The following is a 16,192-nucleotide window of genomic DNA, read 5'->3' as shown; positions in this document are numbered from 1 at the left end:
TCAATAACTGCCTTCACACGCTTCCTGAAACTTGCGCAAGTGTTCCTCAAATATTCGGGTGACAACTTCTCCCATTCTTCTTTAATAGTATCTTCCAGACTTTCTCGTAATAGTTTTGCTCATAGTCATTCTCTTCTTTACATTATAAACAGTCTTTATGGACACTCCAACTATTTTGAAATCTCCTTTGGTGTGACGAGTGCATTCAGCAAATCACACACTCTTTGACGTTTGCTTTCCTGATTACTCATATGGGCAAAAGTTTCTGAAAAGGTATGGATAATAGTGTTAGGTATGATTATGACATCAATATATGTTTGGTTTCAAAACAATTGACGTAGTGCCTGCTGAGAAAAAACAACTAAATGTTCATTGTAAATTTTGCTTCCCCACCCTGTATATAGAAGCAGCTGATATGCTGACATCAGCACACGCATAGACATAATGACATCAGCTGGATTGATGCCAAAATAAGCTACAATACATGCAAGGGGCGGGGTTTGTTGTGCCTGGTACCACTTGTTAAATTATTTATGACGTGTTTTAGATATTTGCACATTTAAGTGTTTGTTGTTTGTGTTCTGTTTTCGACATTTTTTTTTTTGAGGATTTAGCGGATGTTCTTCTCTGTGTATGTATTTAATGTATCTATTGCTACAAGCATTGCAATGCATTGCCATGGCAAAACAAATAGAACTGTGGGCACTGGGGGCAACTGGGTTTCAGAGGCTACGTTTATTAATAATGGTCTCACATACAACTTGCAAACACCCTGAAAACACTGAACAACACCAGTGTGGTTTCACTAATTGAAAAAATTCTACATATGGTGTAAGAAGAGCCACAATATTTCACCCTGCATCAGAACAGAGACAAATAATGTTGCAATACAAGCTAAACATTACATCATAACCTAAAGCTACTGCTGGAGGTATCCAACCAAGATCTTGTTGACAAAAATTCAGAGAGTTTCTCTCATATTGATCTCGTCTCATCTAAAATGTGCATCATTGAATGCACCACCGTTTTAAAACTATCACCAGACAAAAAGCAGCTGTGTTGAAGGTCTCTGACTGAAAGCTCACATAGTAAAGTCAAAGGGGATTAAGTGGTCTGATCTGTTCATCTTGAAATACTGCATTCACACATCTGTATTCTCACTTATTTTTAATTCTGTGGTTAAAAAATGAATAAATAAATAAATAAATCAGGCCTGTTTCTCTTGTAATACCCCCTGCCCCATTACACAGAGGTGTTCTATTAAGTCTAATTAGCTAATTAATCATGTGTCAGTCACACATCACAGGCAACACCCAATAATATTCCTTATATGGAGAGTTTACTGTCAGCAAAATAAAAAGGCTCAGAGCAGTTTATTTGAGGCTCAAAATAGGGATGATGAATTCAAGTGAACCCTCACAGACCTAAAGAACCACCGGTGACCCAAAGCATCTACTGATCTAAAATGTTTAGTAACTTCTGAACCACTAATCCTGTCAATACATCTAAATAATTCAAGTAAAATACTGTTTCTCAGCTTTTCAGTAGTATCAGATATGACCCTTTTGGACTTTGAGAAGCTTCATAGTGAAAGTGTAAACAGTCATTTTCTGCAGCATTGATTCACCAATAAAATCAAGTAGTTTTACAAATGACAATGGTTGTAGAGGCTTGTTTTTAGGTTCATTAAATGGTATATCTAGCAGGAAAAGCCCACTTTTTTCAGTTGTCTCTGTTCTCCTTTGAATATTTTTTAACATCTGCATTATCAGTAAGATCGATATAGGAAAATGCACAATTTTTACTGAAAAATCCAAAATGCAGATGATAATAGTATAACAAATGGTGATAAATCACTAAGAAAAGGTTAGATGTGGAGAATTCATCGAGAAGTCACCACAATTATAGTTCTCATGTAAATAAAAAACATTTCTTGAAGATACTTTAACCCATAAAGACCCAAACATCCACTGTCAACCAAAACCATCTACTGATCTAAAATGTTTAATACCTGTTGATCCACTAATCCTATAAATACATGTAAATAATTGGTGTAAAATGCAGTTTGATGTCTTTTCATAGTCATCAGATATGACCCATTTGGACGTTAGGCTCCGTAATGAACATGGAAACACTGTCATCTTCTACAACATTGATTCATCAGGAAAACCCATGGAGTTGGATCAATGACAGTGGATGGACACACTTGTTTTACGTTCAGTTAATAATATCTTTGTTGAAAAAGTCAGGTTTTCTTCAGTTTTCTCTGTTTCTGATAAAAAACTCTCAACTTTAATCTGAGCTTTTATGAACATCAACATGATCAGTAAATTAAATTTAAGAAAATACTTGATTTTCACCAAAAATTCCCAAAACACAAAATAATGTATAGCAATAAATGGAGATAAATCACTTAAGAAAGGTTAGAGAGAAAAAGTTATTTGGGAACTGATACAAAAGTCACTCTGGGTCTTTATGGATTAAATTGTGAAAAATGTCTCACAATTAAATATTTTCTTTTTATGAAGTTCAGAAAATGATGACTTTATCCTCATAAGTTTTATTTGAAGGCAGAAACAAAATGCAAAATGACTCTTTTCTTTTGAAAGGTTTTATTCATTTCATATAATACTGACACATGTACTCAATAGCGGTTAACAGGCGTTTAAAAACACAGATATTAAAACCATTAGAGCATCAATTTATTTTTAGCCCCGTTGATTCCATGGACCATTTTTTTTTACACGTTTACATGTTTCAATATACCATAACATCTACTTGGTATTAGTCTAACCTCACCCCTGAAAGGATTCTGTCCTCTTGTCAAAATAAAAAGAAAACTAAAAGAAGACTGACAAACTGTCTCTCCATTTAGAAAAAAAATGGCATGTGGTAAGCCACAAACTATTCAAGGTAAAACTTCTTTATGGAGGCGGTGAAATCTGAAAGAACAGAAAAAGACAATGTTCAGTTTCTGATCTGAAAAACTTTTTGACAGCGTTAAGTGTGTCACATGTGGCACAGTTAAGTTTAAGCGTGTCATTCAAACTACATGAGGCAGCCATTCTGCGTCTACTGCCTTTTTTGTAGTGATATTTGTCACACAGGATACAGTAGCTGTCTAAAATCCAGATCCCTTTTGATTCCCCGTATGGACACACCTAAGCCAGAGAAGAGAGATGAAGAGTACAGATTGATGGAAGGAGTTTTGTTTGTCGTCTAATCCAGTTCTGTTAAGGTCATTGTTCATTTTTCTTCACGTTGTTTGCTTGTTTGGAGTAGAAGTAAAGGATTGTGGGTGATACAGTCTTCTGCAGCAAAAGACCAAGGACACTCAGTTGTGTTTGGGATGATGGCAGGCAGTGTCAGAGTCCTGTCTCTTCAGCCATGTTTTTCTTAGATATCCTCAGAAAAATGAAACAATTACTAGATCCACAAAGAAGTCCACCGGAGTGCATTTCCTCACTACTGATAGGTCCATTGTGCTGTGTAAGAACCTCCACCACCATTTACTCTTCTCTTCATGAGACGAGCAGGACTATCGGGTCACCTGAAACGGGGAGAAAAGAAATGGGTCAACACACCAAAAATAATCCCCCCAAAAGTTATGTTGCAGTCTGAAACAGTTGAGTGTTACAAAGTAAGTAAAGGTCACAGAAAAGAGAGCCAGCGCTGGTGGTGTATATCCGGAGGCTTTAAATAATGCAAACACAGTGCAGCGCAGTCCACATTTTTGGGAATAATGGCAAGTGAGTGTGGCTGGTGGAGAACCACCACCACGGCCAGCAACCACCCCCCCTCTGCCTCTGCTGGAACGAGACTAAACAAGACACAGTCAGAATCATGGCATTCAGCCTACAGCGCCTCATTCCCGGCGCCTGGCCCTTTGCCACGCCATTTCGTTTATTTGTCGAGACAGTGGCTCTAATCACGTGTTGTCTATTTTCTTTTCCATAATTTATTTGCATTTACTTTGCACGTACACTCCCTTTTTGGTTTATTTCCAGCTATAAAGAAATACAGTCACAAAGAAATTATTAGTCCACCCTTGTTTTCTTCAATTTCTTGTTCCTTTTAAAGCCTGGTACAATTAAAGGCACGTTTGTTTGGACAAATATAATGATAACAAAAATAGCTCATAAGAGTTTAATTTCAGAGCTGATATCTAACCATCTTCCATGGTTTTCTTGATAATAACCAAAATCACTTCAGTTCTTACATCAATAGCTATGGCATTGTATTGACAAAAACAGTTATTTCCATGTTTTCTTTTCTGTCTGTTTTAGTCACATGATACACACAGGAGTTAATACTTGATTGTATAACCATTGTTTTTGACGACTTTTGAGGGTCTAATAATTTTTTCCGCAGCTGTATATTGATAATACTGCTCATGACATACATACTGTTTTCGCTGGCAATCCAATCCAACTTTATTTGTAAAGCACATTAAAACAACCGCAGTGGACCAAAGTGCTGTACAGAAAAACAATTAAAACCAAAATTAAAGAATAAAATACAGAATAGATTAAAAGAAATAGAACTGTACAAAAAAAAGTGCTGTGCAGAAGAATAAATAAAACCCACATAAAAATAAAATACAAGAATAGATTAAAAAAACAAAACATAAAAAGCCATACAATTAAAAACAACACAAAATAAGAACAATAAACCACTACCAAATAAATAATAGAATAAAAATGATACATTTACCATCTCACATGATTTGGAAAATCAAGGAAAAAAGATGAGTTTTAAGAAGGGATTTAAAAACAGACAAAACTGGTAATACTGTTAATATTGTTCATAAATATACACACTGTCACATACTGTTAATACTGAAAATTTGCGTCTATTCATATTGTGTCTATTTTTCAAAATTCTACGTAGGTCTGTACTTATGTTACTTTGTAAAACTGTGAAAAATTCTATTGTGTTTTGCTATCTCATTTCTAGTTTTTGTAATTTTATATTTGCTCTTTTCTTATTTTCTGTTGTACTGGTGTTTTGTTAATATTGTTGCACTGACTGGAGTAGCATTCCAGTTATACTCACAATGACAATAAAGGCTATTCTATTCTATTCTATTCTATTCTATTCTATTCTATTCTATTCTATTCTATTCTATTCTATTCTATTCTATTCTAACCCACCAATGACCAAACAAACACATCCTGCCACTAACTGTGTTTGTTCCAGTATGTAATAGACCATAAAGGGACGGACGATATGGCATGATATAAAATCTTCTACAACAGTGTAACATGTAATAGTGTTTGACCGACCATGACCCTGGCCTATTATTGGATTCATTATTCAGCCACTAGCCCAAAACGCCCAAAAGCAGCACAGCTCTATGGGGAAACATGAGCAAGTACTGCATGAAAAAGGAATATTTATTCATTAGTCAAATCTGTAAGTTTTTTTTTACAGTGACACAAATTTAGTCATTTTTTTGTTCAACCCCATGAATTAAAGGGGTCATATTTTGCTAAACCCACTTTTATTAGTCTTTGGTACATTTATTTATGTATTTGGACCCTAATAGTTCAAAAAGTCTGAATTTGAACCCTTCAGGTCCTGCAAAGCTATCTTTATATTCATTTTGGCAAAAATCAAGTGGATTTCTACAACCTGTTTTAATTCCTTCTTAATTTGTTACGTCTGTAACTAGTTACGTCACGACATTTGCACATATGAGGTCAAACCTTCCGACGAACATTTCTCTGAGTACACCTTAATTGTTTATCAGCAGCAGCGGTTGTAGTCCATACTGAAAATATGTCCAAACTTCGAGCTGAGTACCTAAAATGTTCAGTTGTTGGTTGTGTTAACGAACACAAGTGGCTGAACGGGACAGAACAGCATGTTGGGGGGTGAAGTGGCTCATTTGCATTTAAAGGGCCAGTGCGCAAAACAACTTTTCTGGTGTCATTACTCAGAAATAAGGTTGAAGATGGATCTGTGGAGTTGAATTAATGAAGAATTCAGACCCACGTATAGCATTTAGAGTTTATGTAGACCACAGGGAAATATTTTAATATGCATAATTCCATTTAAAAAAAAAAAAAAAAAGCAAAATATCACTCTTTTAAAACTGAATGTCTGCCTATTAATGATATCTTGATTCCCTCATTTCAGATGCATTGTGGTAGAGCATGGAGGAAAAATAACACAATTTGTGTCGCTGAACCTGACTGTATGATCTCATCAGTTCAATGTGAAAATTGAAGACTAATATTGCTGAAATAATCCCTTAAATTTGACACTGAGCAGAAAGGTAGTGGAAGTTTTGTGTTGGACCTACTCTAGAATTTTAACATTTAAATTTTTCAAATGTTCTTTTTCTAATGTAATATATTAAAAATAATATCACTAATTGAAGTTTTGCCGTTGACAACTACCAAAATTGCAAAATCAAGATTATTTCAAGGTCAGTTTTGTTCTGTTACAGTTATAGTTTACTTGACCTCAGTTGGGCCCAAACTTTGTTCATTTTGTTCATTGATATTTTTTTTGGCGCTTTTGTTAAATATTTTTCAGCTTTATTAAATTATCAGTTTTCCCTAATTTTACCACCTTTGTCCTGGTCCTTATGTTTGGTCCTCCACAAATCTAAATGCAACCTCTTTGAATGTTGTAATATATTCATTGTGAATGTGTTTCTCCAGTCATATATGGCATATATGACAAAATGTAGGTGCAAAATATATGTGCAAAAAATCTGAGGCTGTGTTGGGTTATTTCTTAGTCTTCATGAAGATATAACAAGGCAATGCAGGAAATATCTACACACAAAAAAATCAGAATGAAATGACTTCTACTGGTTAAAGTCCGTATTTAGTGTGATCTCCACTTGGATTTAGTTCGGATCTCTCTTGGGTCGACTGTCTGGACGTTCTCTTATATAACCTTGTGGGATCTTAAACCAAGCTTCAGGCTGAACATCCCAGAGTATTTCTTTAGACTTCAGTCGTCTTTTATTCTTTTCTCTGTCCAGTTGAACCCATATAGCTTTTATCATATCATATGTTTTTTCTAAGATGTATTTTTGTTTTAATACTGTTTATGTATTTCCTGTATGTTCCTTCTGCACCTACTCTATATAAATTTAGAAACTGAAAATGCATGTATCTGACCTCTCAACCTAAGTAAAATGATAAATGTAACGATGGCAGAAGAGTTTTGCACAGTACTGTGGTTTTTATAAAAAGAGTATTTTTCAATCATGTTTTATCTTTAGTTCATGGAGCCACACAACAATCGATTAATATAATAAATCATCCATGACACTGAAAAACATTTCTATGTAATTCTTAGCGCCCAACTGCTTCCTGTTAATGCACATCAGTTTCCAAGTTATTGGTTTCCTTGATACTAATCCGTGTAAGTATCGGCTCATGTATCATTCCATATCACTGTAACAGTATTTGTCACAATACAAAAAAATATTAATGTAAATCAAACTGAGAAATTGTTCAGAATAACCAAGCCACTGAAGCGGTTCATTATTTTCTTCATTTTTTACTTGATTTTTTACAAATAACAAGTTTTTCTCCTCCATCTTTGCTGTGTACGGTTTCCTTCACTTGTTTCATGTTTCCTTGTGACTCGATTGGCAGATCAGCTTAGACGTCCGTTACCACCGCCAACTGTGCCAAGCTGTCCTGCTATCCAACAATGTTATCTTGTGGAACTCCAGGATTCACAAGATCACACAAGGATCACTAGATCACAAGATTACATTTGCATAACAGCCGGCTCCAAATATACAGCAGGGACTTTCAAGGACAACTCCCACTGTGGAAATCTCTGTTACATACTATATATAAGTCGCACATGCAATATTTGACTGCACCACCTTTGGTTTTGATTACAGGAGACATTCACTGTCACATCTTTTTTGCCGCATAATGCTTATGTAGTGTCACAATAAGGTTCATAATATTTTTTCCATCCATAGTTGCATTTATGGATGTAACAATATGAAAATTTCATATCATGGTTATTAAGACCAAAATTATCACAGTTATCATTATTATCACGGTATTGTTGAAATGTGCTCAAAATGTTCAAAAAGTACTTATACACACACTGAAATAATTCAACCAAGTTTTATTTTGAAAAAGTAAACAAATAAAATAACACGGACAATGTACTTTCTGTCGGCAGAAACATTAAAATATTAACATGTAAATATCAAACATACAAATGTGCATTAAAGATGACACCATATGGCCATAAGAGATATCTGCATTCATTCATTCATTTTCTGAACCCACTTTATCCTCACTAGGGTCACGGGGGTCGCTGGAGCCTATCCCAGCTATTTATGGGCGAAAGCGGGGTACACCCTGGATACTCCCAGTTCATCGCAGGGTCGACATATAAAGACAAACAATCACTCTCACATTCACACAGAGATAACTGCTCTTTGTGCAAATTCTAGATAAGAACCAAGAATACTTTTCTTTACATTCAGTGCTCAAGACTAGATCTAGTCTTCCAGATTTAAGAACTGGTACAGAAAGAACACTTTCACTGTTTCATGTACCTCTAGAAATGAAATGTGCATATAAAAGCAACACTACCATTTAAACATAGTAATGTGGCAGAAACATTATCCACATTAAACCTTTTAGTGGGGAAAAACCTCTGGAGCGCTGTCCCTGTGGGTGACTTCCACCATGTTTTCAGAGGTCAAACATTGCAAACTGTGCATGCACGCCTGGGATGCTGCTGCTTCTCTAGGAAATGAGCAGCATCACCATGAGTTTGTCAAAGTGTGGTAATTAAACACGGTTTTAATGGTAATTAGAATTTGAAACAGTAATACTAACCGTCGGGAATTTTACCACAGTTTATCATTATACCGGTAATCATTACATCCCTAGTTGCATTAATTTTTGATATTTGATGCTGGAGAATCAGACCAGTGCATCCAACCAACTCTAACTGCAGCAAGTAGCCTCTCATTTCTGTAACATCAAAAAGATTGGACAATGCCAGGACTGATCAGGGTCATCAGGCTTTTGACAGAATGGTTCAGGGAGAATGAGACATCATTTACACACATGGATTAGCCTCCATAAAGTCCAGACTCTAATTTGGGATGTGATGAAGACTTGATGCAGCGGTCCGATTCTACATCATCAATAATCAAAAATTAATACAACTATGGATGGAAAAAATATTATGAACCTTACTGTGACACCTACATAAGCATTAAGTGACAAAAAAGATGTGACAGTGAATGTCTACTGTAATCAAAACCAAAGGTGGTGCAGTCAAATATTGCATGTGTGACTTTTTTTTTTTTTTTTGGTCAGGCATTGTATAGATAGATAGATAGAGTCACCCATACCAGACCCTTTGATAGTTTCCTTCTGTTTTCAAGCCCTTCCCTGGTGTTACGCTGACTCCCTTCTGGGCCTTAACACCTGCTGTCCCTCCTGTATTTTCTTTTGAGGGACTCAGTCTTTTGTCCAGAGCGGGTGGTGGCAAACAAAGTGAAGGCTATCCATCAGCGAATGCAGAGAGCAGCCTTTTCCGGTGCGCTGGCAGCTGAGACTCCTCTACTGTATGTGCTGTGGATGGCTCCAGGCCACCCTTCTTGGGCTCGATCCCACTGCCTTCAGGCATCTACTCCTGTGCCTGATCAAAGAGTCTGCGGGCGTTTGTTGTCAAGCCAGTTCACTATGCACGCACACCGCTGCATCTCTGTGTCTGCCGTGCTTTTAGGTGCTAAGTCAAAGTCCCTTTAGGTGTTCATCCTCTTGCCTGTTTAAATATGCCCGTAGGTGGCTCTTTCTGTGCCCAATTAGAAAGCGGATTTAGGCACTTAGATCTCGATTTACAAAGCACATGAGCAGAGCTCGAGTGTCATCTCTTCGGGCCTTTTTAGACCCATGAGTGCCACATTTTTTATTGCTTAGTCCACAAGCTTTAACTGTCTTTGCTAGAGGCAGCTCATTTGGCCACAAGGCAGATGTCCCCTCCTTTCCTACATTATACACACTCGTTATGACTAACGTAGTCACATAATGGAAATTATGGAAAGCCATTACTGAAAGTGTCTGGCCTTGATTTGTTTTTCCTCATTCTCTGAAATTCATAAAACTGAAAATACAACTAAACTAAATGTTTAATGAGTTTGGGTTAACTGCTTGTGAAAAATGTGATTTCATAAATGTGTTTGCCGACTGCTGCATCCTTTTACCGTTGATTTCCTGATGGTGAAACACACATGACTGCATCGCTCGCACAGTGTTATTTGTTGATAACTGTGTGTTTGTCATTGTGGGAAAAAAAACAGTTAATCCCTGTAACCACACCTAGTTTTACCTGCTACACCCTACCTACAACTTCACATTTTTGCAGTCGAAGTTTCATGATTTAAGAATAATCCTTAAATAATGTGATTCACAGAAATGTTGCCGAATAATTTTCATAACGTTTATAAATATTAGATGTCATTATTAACATAATTATTCCCATTTTAAACTGTCCAAGGGGAAACACAAGATAGACTTTTCTCTTTTTCTCCTTCTCTGACATTCATAAAGCTGCATCAAAATACAGCCGAACTAAATGTTTAATGAGTTTGGTTTAACTGTTTGTGAAAATATGCTTTCAGAAACGTGCTTCCATACCGCTGCATCTCTTTGCTGTCGATGTTGTGACAGTCAAACATACATGAATGCATTGCTGTCATGTCGTTATTCATCTCTTAATGTGTGTATACTGTATAACAGAGTGCACCATCTACACAACTGCATTTGTGACTTGCAGTGTATGACAGCTCTGTGGTTTGGCAGCACGGCCGTGTCTGTCTGCTCATCCATATGATATTATTTGGCATTGATCGAGCTGTCTCATGTCCCCTCCCTCTCTCCTCCCTCTGCCCTCCTCTTCTCCTCCTTTCCTCAGCTTCCTGCCAGCGATGGAAAGGCTGCCAAACCCTCTTCCCTGTTGTCTGCTCTGTATACGCAGCACTAGCATGATCTCATGTTACTGACCAGTTGAATAACTTTGCATACATCTGTTTCCTTTATATTCATCTACTCCTCTTCCTTCCCACTTTCCAGTTGTTTCCCTCAGATACTTTTTTACTGCTTCTCATGTTTCTCTCTCTTTTCTCTCACCCTCTCTCTCACTCACTCCATCGTCAATTTCAATTTACGAGCCGGTCTTAATGGGACTATAAGAGAACGTTCGATGCTATTGATCTGGATGCCTGCGCATCTTGACCTCAGTGTACCACACCAGAGGGGGGAAAAAGCCCTCTTTTCATCATCAGGCAAACACATCAGCCAACACGTTCACATAGTGTACACACAAACACACACAGGCAAATGAAGATCATTGATCAAAGACCTGAATGCAAGAGACAGCAAATATTTGTGCTCCTCCAAACCACGACAGTGTCAATGATAAAGCGATGCCTGGCTCAAGCCGGATTTCTTTGATCTCATTCAAGAAATTATAAATGTTCATAGTGAAGCTGATAAAAAACTAAACGCATGAGATCAAATGCTTAGAACAACTTCCTTACGGCACTTACATATTCAAAAATTACATCATCTTCATATCTGATCTCCCCTCGTGTGTCTCTCTCTTCAGATAGATACTCTTAGACAACTTTGTCATTTTCTATTTATCTCTTTCTCGCTCTCATGTGGGCGTTGAATTGGAGAAGTTCAGTTACACTCATGAGCAGCTTAACGCGAATTTAGCCGGGTGTAGAACCGAAGGACGAGAGGCTGTTGAAGGGAGAAAAAAAAAGAGGAGAAGAGTGTAACTTGAAGGGGCGAGATCCACTTTGCAAGGTGAGAGGTGAGCAGAGGAAAAAGTAGGAAAGGAATTCTTAATCAGCTCGGCGTACGGGAGACGGCCTTTGAGTGTTTTAAAGAAAGAGAGAGTGGGAAAGAGAGAGGAGACCATGAGTGTCTGAGCTTTTCTTATCCTTCTCTCTTCTAGTCAAGGAGATGCACTCTCCCTCCTCTGGCCACGCCCACGATCAATTATTTAGGCAGAAAACAAAGGTCTGCACCCGGCCATGAATAATGGAAGGTGAGAAGGCAGAGAGAGAAGGATGGTGGTTAGAAACACCAGCGTACAGTGACCAGAGGTGAGTCTCACACAATTCAATACTATGACAGACAGCTGAGAGGTCGGTTCACGGCAGAGCGACCAACAGGTGCCGAAGGGGGGCTCAGCATAGAGATACATTAGAGATATAAACACCTTCACACATGGGAAGGCACAGTCAAGTGGTCAGTACAGGCCAAAGAACACACGCAGTTACAAAAACAGCACATATTATCGAGCAACCGGAGCATAAAAACTATCTGAGGACAATCACCACTCTAGTGTATTCGATGTGGGGAGTTGTTTTTGCATCGAGTCAGATGGCATGCCAGTCTGACGCAGGGAAGCAAGGAAACTGGGAGTGAAGGGAATTGTGATGTTGTGTTTGTGTGTATGTGTGTCTCTGGCTCGCGTGTTTGTGTTATTCGCCTTGTTCTTGTTGGCCTTATTTTTCTGCAGAAAAAATGTTTGATGTTTGGTCCAAGACGGGCAGAAGAAGAAAAAGTAAAAACTGGGTGAGAAAAAGAGTTATGCGAAAGGAAAAGATGAAAATAAATAGTAGGTACGCACAAAAAGAGGAGGGAAAAAATAATAGATAGACACAAATACGAGAGAACGGAGAAGAGATAGAGCTGTAACATCATGGAGGTGGAAGTGGGTCACACGTTGGTGGGTCTGAGCATGCATGTCCCAGGCAGAAAAAGGGGGGGGGGGGGGCGGCTAAAGAGAGAGATTTATTGTCTGTACACCAACCTTTGTGGTCTTGACTTTGTTGCCTGTGCTGCAGCTCCATCCTGTGAGGTCAGGGAGAACCTTACACTCCTCACCTTCCATACACGGCTGCATTTGACACCACCACTTCTGGGCTACAATGGAGGCTGGAGGAGGAGAGAGAGAGGAAGAAAAGGCAGAGATTTCATTTGTTGAAGATGTGGCATGATGCTTTTGGTGCATTACTGTATTACTGACAGCAGGAGTATTCATATTATCAGCGTTAGGTTGACGTATCATCAGCAAGGAAATGGTGTCGACCTCACAGACATTAGTCACAAATAGAAATGTTCTAGTAAAAATAATAAACAAATCTATCAGCCTGCCACCATTTTATGTAAAGAACTAAGAGAATACTGAATATTTCTTTTTAATTTCACCAGATTTGCAGCACTATTGGTTACTAGTGCATTGACCAGTGGGGAACCATGGGTCATATTAATACTGATATCTAGGGACTGAAGTTAGTAAATGCGTCATTTCTGTTTTTAACTTCATTTCCCATCATGCAGCGTGGTACTGCACTTCCTATCAACTGTCAAAGGCATAGCAACATGATTTTAAGGCTATTGTATTCCAAATTACTAATATCTCCCAAAATATTGGTCCTATCAACTTGCTGGGATATTTCATGTGGAGATGGGACTATTCCTCAACTGTAGGTACCAAATTGGCCAGTTAAAAGCATCTCATTTTTTCTGAACTGTGCAGACACACACACACAGATGCTTCGACACCTTCCAGTATTATGATATAAATATTTTGGGTCAAGTGACAAGGCCTTGGACCCCAAAATCAAGCCAGGTACCGGAGTAAGGGAGGTGTCTCCAAAAGGCCCTGGTCTGGGGTGCCGTAAAGGGGGGGTAAACATGACAAATTCATGGAGCCCAATATTTGCAGGGAGCCCAGTGGATATAGGTTAGAAGTTGTGAAAATTTCGTGTAGACTCCGTAGTAAAAGAGAGGCATAGAAGCCTGGAGTTGGATGATCAAAGTTAAGTTTCACTTTTGTTTTGTGGTTGTAATGGCACTTCTGCACCTAAATGCTCTAGAGATCCTTCTTGTAATTATTGCTATGTTAAGATCTCAGGTCAAATAAAAGTCTTTGCATTGTTTTGCTTAATCTCCTGCACTCTCTGAGTTAATTCTTTTCTGAATCCAGTTCTATTATAGTTAATAGGTTACCCTATTAGACCATAAAGTGACTTGGTTACATAGTGCTTGATCAAGTGTACCATTTTACCACATCATTAAGCTAGCATTTAGCATTAGCTCATCCATGACCCCTTTCAGATGGTTCTGACCTCTTGTACTCCCACGGCCTCACCCCTTTTGTCCAAATATGGTCAGTTTGGGCCCCAGAAAAGCCAACATGGACAACCAAATCACAAACTACTATAGCTGTTCAGAAATAAATGGACTCTACAGTTCAAGTTATGGTTGGAGTGGGTCCTTTGGCTGTTTTTTCTATAAACTTTTCATATTTTCCATCAAACTACTCCTGAAAATGTCATATTACTGTGGCATACTATCATATTTGATTTGTTTTTTGGCAGCCAGGGAGATATGAGATCATGTGACGACTGTCATTCATTAAGGGCTTACAGTATTTTTTGAATAGAATAGAATACAATAGAATACAATAGAATACAATAGATTTTATTTGCCATTTGCACAGATACATCGCAGTATAGGTACACTGGAATTCTTGTGCATTTCCTGGAGTCACAGAGTTAGAAAAAGACATGAATAAAAACATAAACAAAACATAAACACAGCTAAAACATATGAAAACAGTTATTGCACAGACAAACACAAATACACATTTGTGAAATAGAGTACTGGTCAGAAAAAAAGTAATAATAATAATAATAATAATAATAATAATAATAATAATAATAATAATAATAATAATAATAAGAGAACTGAAATGTAAAAACAAGTTATTGCTTATTTGAATTAAAAGTACTGAGAGGTTGAGCAGGTATGTTTTGTCACATATTCTGTCGTACATATTCTGGTTAACAGCATAAGATTGAAGAAGTACAAAACTGAAGTGTCCAATGAATGCACATACTTAAAGGCTTCTTCACAATAGACAAATAGCATTACAGCACTGTAACATTAGATGAACTGATAAATATGCACTAAGTAGTAGTATGGGATCATAAATAATTCATACAATAAGTACTATATTTAATACAGCATGAACATGACATAGTAAAGTGATGTGCTATGGTGCAAAGTAGCAAAATAAAGTAAGTTCTGTAGCCAGCAGTTCTCTGAGTAACCATAGTAAAATGATTTGATTTATTTCCTCAGTAGGAGACAAATACATTATAATGCAAACTCCTGCAGGTTAAAGTGGATTAACCAGACACTTTTTGTGCTGACAGGCTCTAGAGAATCAAACCAAAAAAATGTTTTTACACTCTAAAATCATGTTCCATGCGATTGCTTCGGTAAAAATAAATCAGATTTTCTGCACGTCAGAGTTCAGAAGCCAAACCAGCAGCTCATGGACTTAAGGTAATTCTTTGCCGTCTCAGGTTGTCTTGGTTGCTTACCATCGTCTACGGTTGACTTGTCAAAATGCATTGTCAATTATAATGCTGTTATGTGGTTATAGTGACAGCTGTAGAGGTCTGTTTTTTTCTATTTAATTATGCAGAGTATTATAGTATCTGTAGGCTTCATGGACGCTGGATTGATTTTGATTAGGATCATTTGCATGTTCAATTCGGCCAGGGAAGGAAATCAAAAAGGATACAACTTGTGTTAAGATATGCATGAGCCAGCTGCCCTGGATGCATCGGAGCCTCTTAGTGTTCAGTGAAATTAAGTGAAAATGGCCAAGTGAAGTGTCTTTAGCAAAACACAAGAGGAGCTACATTAGGAATGACACAGAATAAAGAAAAGAACCTTTATTAGAGTAAAATTAAAGTGTGACTTTTCCTCTCAAAAGCCTTAATAACATCAGGTTTTGTGAGTAAATACGTTTCATTAAGACCTAATACACAAAAGGCCAAACCTGAAAGCACTCAAAAGCAAAACCAAAGGAGCTACTGAGACTCTTGTGATTTCATCAAGTGCCACACTTCATAGCAGCAGCAGCAGCAGCAGCGGTGAAGGATACCGATTTTGTGGACACCGGAACAGTAGCCTAGGGATTTTCCGGGTATATTGGTACATTTTCTAGTTTGGAATTGTCTGCAGTACTGTGAAACAAAGCTCATTTATGTGCAACAACCGAAACAAACATTGGGTCTACAGAGTCAACCTTTTCATTCATTGTCATTCATAGACAACAAAGCAGCTCTAGAAAGATAACA

At 37.6% G+C, this 16,192-nt stretch overlaps 1 protein-coding gene across 1 annotated transcript in view; it reads right to left on the bottom strand.

The window, feature by feature from the left end:
* Positions 1-2,595: 2,595 nt before the first annotated feature.
* Positions 2,596-16,192, bottom strand: part of LOC115423019 (chemokine-like protein TAFA-2) — a 162,624-nt gene continuing 149,027 nt past the window's right edge. Inside the window, exons 4-5 of the mRNA XM_030139697.1 lie at positions 12,844-12,968; positions 2,596-3,550 (exon numbers count right to left, since the gene is read on the bottom strand). Coding sequence (XP_029995557.1) covers positions 3,539-3,550; positions 12,844-12,968 — 137 coding nt within the window. The 3' untranslated portion in view covers positions 2,596-3,538. The remainder of the gene's footprint in view (positions 3,551-12,843; positions 12,969-16,192) is intronic.

This window comes from Sphaeramia orbicularis, chromosome 7, assembly GCF_902148855.1.
Source record: "Sphaeramia orbicularis chromosome 7, fSphaOr1.1, whole genome shotgun sequence".
Lineage (NCBI taxonomy): Eukaryota > Metazoa > Chordata > Actinopteri > Kurtiformes > Apogonidae > Sphaeramia > Sphaeramia orbicularis.
The sequence above is the reverse complement of the archived record's forward strand: the minus strand, read 5'-3'. Positions and strand labels throughout refer to the sequence as shown.